The 6,642-nt window shown below is 51.7% G+C and overlaps 1 protein-coding gene across 1 annotated transcript; it reads right to left on the bottom strand.

Moving 5' to 3' along the window:
• Positions 1 to 338: 338 nt before the first annotated feature.
• On the bottom strand, positions 339 to 1,241 carry LOC310920858 (olfactory receptor 14J1-like; the record flags this gene model as incomplete). Its single annotated transcript, XM_083880910.1, has 1 exon — positions 339 to 1,241. The coding sequence occupies exon 1, from the start codon at positions 1,101 to 1,103 to the stop codon at positions 339 to 341; it is 765 nt and encodes a 254-aa protein (XP_083737036.1). The 5' UTR covers positions 1,104 to 1,241.
• Between the last annotated feature and the right edge of the window lie 5,401 nt (positions 1,242 to 6,642).

The following is a 6,642-nucleotide window of genomic DNA, read 5'->3' as shown; positions in this document are numbered from 1 at the left end:
TGTGTGACATTGCAGAGCAGGATGTGACATTTTGCTGTGGCTATATGACATCATAGGGCTGTGAAGTCATAGATTGGGCTGTGACATTCCAGAGTGGCTGCATGACATCACTGAGTGAGCTGTGTGACATCACTGAATGGGTTGTGACATCACAGAGCTAGCTGTGACTTCATAGAAGGTGAGTCTGTGACATCAGAAAATGGGATGTGACATCACAAAGAAGTAACACGAGAAAAAGAAACAGGAAAGGTCCCAATGAAAAAATAGACAAATAGGAAAAAATGTCTGAGACTGTGAAGAGTTGTATTCTGAAGCCTCTGGAGCAGGAAAGAGGGAGTTTATTGCTTCTGAAAAGATCCAGGCATCATTTTCCTCAGGGCATCCTTGAGCTCCTGGTTCCTCAGGCTGTAGATGAGGGGGTTCAGGAGTGGAGGCATCACTGAGTACAGAACTGACAGGGCCAGATCCAGGGATGGGGAGGAGATGGAGGGGGGCTTCAGATGGGCAAATAGGGCAGTGCTCACAAACAGGGAGACCACAGCCAGGTGAGGGAGGCAGGTGGAAAAGGCTTTGTGCTGTCCCTGCTCAGAGGGGATCCTCAGCACGGCCCTGAAGATCTGCACATAGGAGAAAACAATGAACACAAAACAGCCAGAAAATGGACAGGCACTAACAGCAATGAGCTCAAGTTCCCTGAGGTTGGAGTGTGAGCAGGAGAGCTTGAGGATCTGGGGGATTTCACAGAAGAACTGTCCTAGGCCATTGCCATGGCACAGGGGCAGGGAAAATGTATTGGCTGTGTGCAGCAGTGAATAGAGAAAGGCACTGGCCCAGGTAGCTGCTGCCATGTGGGCACAAGCTCTGCTGCCCAGGAGGGTCCCGTAGTGCAGGGGTTTGCAGATGGACACGTAGCGGTCGTAGCACATGATGGTCAAGAGGGAAAATTCTGCTGTGATGAAGAACAGAAAGAAAAAGAGCTGAGCAGCACATCCAGTGTAGGAGATGTTCCTGGTGTCCCAGAGGGAATTGTGCATGGCTTTGGGGACAGTGGTGCAGATGGAGCCCAGGTCACTGAGGGCCAGGTGGAGCAGGAAGAAGAACATGGGGCTGTGCAGGTGGTGGCCGCAGGCTGCGGCGCTGATGACGAGGCCGTTGGCCAGGAGGGCAGCCAGGGAGATGCCCAGGAAGAGGCAGAAGTGCAGGAGCTGCAGCTGCCTCGTGACTGCCAATGCCAGCAGGAGGAAGTGACATTTGCTGTGTGTGGCCCTGGGGACTTGTTCATGGATAAAGGACAGGGACAAGTAAAGAGAGGCTGCTTTGAGCCAAACCTGTGCCATATCCTGTAGACTGTCCTGCTGGTGTTGGTGTTTTTGGTGCTGGCCCTGACTGCTGACAAAACAGCAACACATTCACTTCAGAGCTGGACTGGGTTGACGCACAAGATGGCGGATGGGCTGAGGCAGCCACACACAAGATGGCGGATGGGGCTGAGGCAGCCACACACAAGATGGCGGATGGGGCTGAGGCAGACACACACAAGATGGCGGATGGGGGCTGAGGCAGACACACACACGATGGCGGATGGGGCTGAGGCAGACACACACACACACGATGGCGGATGAGGCTGAGGCGGGGCCTCCCAGCACGGTCTGTGGCCCCTGCCAGCCCAGCTCCAGCTCTGGAGCCGTGCGGGGCAGGGAGAGTCCTTCCCTTCAGCCCTTTGTTGAACAGGACATTAACAGACACCCGGGAAATGGGCACGGTGTGGCACATTTGCTCTGTGCACACAAACATAGACCAGCCAGTTTGGAATGTCAGCTGGCAGTATTTTTAAGTCAAGGCAATTCAAATAGGTGAAAATAAGAAAAAACTCCAGGCATTGATAATTTTAAAATAAAGGCTTTTATTTTTTCTCCAAAAGAGGGCCAAAAGCATTTCCTGTGCAGATGGACTCTGTTTAGCATCAAGAAGCATCACAAGTGGTTTGGTCCAGGCAGGAGCGCTGCTCTGGCACCCGTTCTTTGGAGTAGGGGATTGCAGGGGAAAACAAGAGAAGCCCATCCACTACTGAAGAGGAGCAGTCACTGACAGGAACCAGTGGGTTAAGAAATGTGAGGGGGGAAAAAGGCGAAATTGTGAGGAGACAAGTGTGAGAAATGGGAGTGAAAATAGGAGAGGAAGGTGAGAGGAGGAAAAGGCAGGAAATACAGTTGGAAAATTCTAAGAAACATGAGCGGAAAAGGGTGAGAAATGAAGAGGAAAAAATGGAGGGAAATGTGAGGGGAAGAGAGTGAGAAACTTTAGTGGCAAAGAGAGAAAAACAGGCAGCAAATGTGAGAGGAACACTGTGAGAATCCTGAGGGGAAAAGAGTGAGAAACCAGAGGGCAGAGAAAGGCAGAAAAAATGAAAGGAAAAAAAAGGGTGGGAAGTTTGATGGGAAAAGTGTCAGAAAACAAGACTGAAAAATGGCCACAATGCAAGAAAAAAAGTATAAGGGACATGAGTGGGAAAGAATGATAAATTTGAGAGAAAAGTGTGAGAAATATGAGAGGAAAAGATTATAAACATGAGAACAGAAGCCAGAAACGTGAGGAGAAAATTCAAAGAAAAATGACTGAGGAAAGGACTAAACGCGAGGAGAGGAAAGGGCAGGATAAGTGAGGGGAAAATTGTGAGAAACATGAGGGCAGAAAAAAGCAGGAAACAGTGGGAAGGTGGGGAAATGTGAGAGGTGAAGTGTGAGGAAAAGGAGATGAAAAGGATGGGGAAAATGAAAAAACTTGGGAGGGAAACATGACAGGAAAACTGTGGGACTTGAGAGGGGGAAGGGGTGAAAATGTGAGAGGGAAAAGAGCAGGAAATGTGAAGAGAGAAAAGGAGAGAAGGCAGTATTGGCATAAGAGCTGAAATAACTCCTAAGACATTCCCCCATGCATTTGCCATTGATTGCACAAGCCCAGGGCTTCTCTGCATGTCCATCTCCACCTGTGCCTTGATTCGTGTTTGGAAGCAGTAGAAGTGGCAGGATGTGCCCAGCAGCAGGAGCTGCTCCAAGCTGGGAAGGCGCCAGGTGGTGCTGATTTCCAGAGGCTTCTGTGTGCCAGGGGAGGCCAAGGCAGGAGGGGGTTGAAAGGTGCTGGTGCTGCTGCTCCTCTGTGCCAGAGAGCCCCGGCTGGGCAGGGCACGGCGCCCACTGCACTGCAGGCTCTTTCTCCTGCCACACCTGGGCACAGCTGGCAACAAATCCCCATGACTTGTGGGGAAATCAAGGGCTTTGTGGAGGCTGCATTGCTCTGCACAAACCCGGGCCAGCTGCAGCACAGAGCTTTGGCCCCCAAAAAGGTAACCCCGAGGGAAACAGCTGGAAAAGGTTTCATTTTCACCTTGCAATAGAAGCGACTGAAATGAAAGTCACCCAGCAGGGCCCAATCCCCGGTGCCAGCTCAGTGGGAGAAAGGAGGCATGACTTTATTTCAGTGCTGGGTGGGTGGGGAATCACTTTTCTAACAGGTGCTCACTCAGAAATCTCACCTACTAATTTGTAACCATGGAAAGAAGACCTACTCATTACTTTGCTGAAACTCACAGGCTAAACATTCTCTCCAATTAGTCGAGGTTTTAAATCAGTTCTCAGAAGTTCCTGACAGGAGAGTAGGGCTCTCTTGAGGGTATCTGGTGGTCATTTGGGGAACATCCCATTCCTCCAATTCTCCTCTGATGCTCAAGAGCCTCCTACAATCACTTTCTTCCCCTACCAGTAGTTTTCCCACTACCTTCTTAGGAGGACTACTCTATTCTCAAGGCTAAGGCAGCCACTTGCACACATCAGTCACTGCACTGGGGGAATAGAGGGCTCAACACTGTCTGGTAATGCAAGGGGAATTCATGATTTGTTACAGTTCAGCATTTTCTCAACACCTTCCTTTTCTGGGAATTGCTCACAAGCATTTCCTTAATGCACCTTGAAAATGTTTTTGCTGTCTGAAGCCACATTGTGTCTTTCCTTCAGCAATTCAGACAGAAAACACCAATTGCCTCCTGAAACCCTTCTGCTCCCTTCCAAACAAGTTCACTGCTCAAGCACAAGGCACAGGCTCATCCCTGATTCCCTCAGTGAGACAGGAGGTCATATTTTGCTGCACCTGAGAGGTTATTAAAAAAAAAAAGAAAGAAAGTTGTTTGTTCTGGGTTTTTTTTAGGGTTTGTATTTGTTCTAGTTAATTTGTTGGGTGTTGCTGTGAGCTGGGAGAGGGGCCAGGTTGAAGACCAGACCAAAAGGGAAGTAGGATAAGAGGGGACAGAAAATGAGGCAGTGGGGAGAGAATATAAGTTCCCTAGTACCCAGCCAAAGGGAAAGGGGACACGGTTCACCCTAGGCTGGGCAAGGCAATAAAAAGCAGCATTCTGTGTGAGTGTGTGTTGTGTGTGTGTTTGGCTCTTGGGAGAGCGAGATACACACCCAGCTCAGGTGAATCCTTACTAAGAAACAGTTCTCTTTTGCTTTGATGCCTTTGTCCCCATTTAATTTCATCCAAGAGTTGGCTCCTTTTTAACACCTCTCTCCAGCAGCTCAGGGCTGTGTTGCACAGTGCTTGCTGTGTGCCAGAGAGCACAAAGCAGGCTGGGCTGGTGCCCCTGAATATTTCTGCAGAGCACTCTGCATTTCACCCCTTTGCTGTGGCTGAGTGCAGAGCTCCAGGAGTGCAGGCGCTTCCTGGCAGAGCTGTGTGAGGCCCTTTTGTGCTGCAGATGTGACTTGCCAAGCTGTCCCTGCCTTGCGCTGGCCTCGGTTCCCCCGGGAGGCAGAAGCGCCGTGCCTGAAGGACGCTGCCCTGTGCTGGAGCCTGCGGAGCAGCCCGGCTCCCTCCCTGTGCCCAGAGTGCTGCACACACTGCTCACCTTTGCCAGGAGTGCCAGGGCAGCCGGCACAAAAGTAGGAATCCTCAGGCAGGCCTGCAGCCCTGGGCTATGCTGTGCCTTTCTCTCCTCCCCTGCAGACTGCGGGCGGCCCATGCCAGCAGTCTGTGCTGTGCCCGGCACGGCTGCGCTTCCCCTCAGGAGCAGCCGGCTGCCAGCTGTGCTCTGAGAGCGCAGCATTTGCCCGGGGCCACCAAGAGGCCCCCAGGGCCGGGCTGCTGCCTCTTGCAGCTCCAAGGGCCTCCTTCCAGCCTGCCCCTGCCCAGGCTCAGGCTGCTCCAGGCTCTGCCAGGGCTCTGCTGGGGCTCCAGCCTGGCCAAGGCGGGGCCTGCTCTCACCTGGCGCCCGCTGACAGCTCTGCACCAGCTCTGCGCCTTTCCCAGCAGCCTCCCTGACCTTGCTGCTTTCTCACTGGGGCAAAACTCTCCTCCAGACACAGAGACTGCACTTAGGGATACAAATCCAAGGGGCAGGAACTCAAATGCTCTCCAGTCAGAGCTCAAGGCCTGCAGATGCACAGGGTGTTTGGGCTGCCCCACTCGTCCTTTGGTTCTGCCTGCAAATGCCACTGCCCTTTCTGCCTCAAACACAAGTGCCACAGCTGGGTAAAACCCAGCCAGTGGGCCACATTCCAAAGGCACTGTGGTCTGGAGAGGATAACTGAAGAAGAGTCTTCACCACTTTCCAACTGCACCAAGGAAGCCCTCAATGTCATTTTCCACCTCTAAGTATGGAAGGAAATGTTGAGCTTTCTCAGAGGCTCAGAAGGAGGGGAATCTTTGCAAGGAGTTGAGATTTCACAAAATTTATTTGTTTACAATCAATGCTAATATCCTACGTTACTATCCTATGCAACAATCCAACACTTGAATCCTAATTAAAATTACTAACTACTGTCCTACACTAATCCTCTCTGGACTGGTGATGGAGCAAACAGTTCTAATGTCGGTGTCTCATCCTTCTCTGTGCCTTCCACTCCTTCACCATCATGATTAGATGCACCAGGCTGGATGTCGGCTTGGCCAGAGTTACAAATGGATGCTGCACAAAGGAAAAATAAAACAATAATAAGCCAATACTTTCCAAGCTTAGAGCCTCAAAGGCAGGGGAATATTTTTTAAATGAAAAGGGGATTGAGTCAGAGTAGATCTAAGGACCAACAGTGGGGCAGCAGTGGCAGAGTTTGCTGCAAGAGTTGCTAAGTGCCCCAGCCCTGGAAAGATTTCAGGTCTGAGCATCCTGATCTCTTTCAAGATGCCCCTGCTCACTGCAAGGCACTTGGACCAGATGAGCTTTCCAGGTCCCTGCCAGCCCAGCCCAGTCTAGGACTCCTGGCTGTTTGCACTTGAACAGCACCAAGAGTGGAGGTGAGGAGGAGGGGGCTCATCTGATGCCTTGCACTTGAGTGGAGGAGGAGCCCATCCCTGGGACACTGTTTCCCTGCAGCCCCTTGGCATTTTACCTGCAGCAGCTCCTGGGCAGACCAGCGCCGCGCCTCGTCTGTCTGCAGGCAGCAGCTCAGGAAGTCCCGCAGCAAAGGGGAGAGGAGCTCGGGCTGCTGCAGCTCTGGGGTCCCTTTGGTGGCTATCAGGAGCTGAGCCTGGAGAAAAAGGAAACACCAGTCTCTCAGCTGCTTCTTTCACCTCTGGAACTGCTCTCCCAGATCCCATTGTTCAAGCTGCACTCTGCAGTGGCAGTTTCTGCCATGGCACAGAGGCAGAGAT

The sequence above is a fragment of the Zosterops lateralis genome, assembly GCF_965231275.1.
Source record: "Zosterops lateralis genome assembly, chromosome: 32".
Classification (NCBI taxonomy): Eukaryota; Metazoa; Chordata; class Aves; order Passeriformes; family Zosteropidae; genus Zosterops; species Zosterops lateralis.
This window is presented reverse-complemented; position numbering and strand designations above follow the sequence as displayed.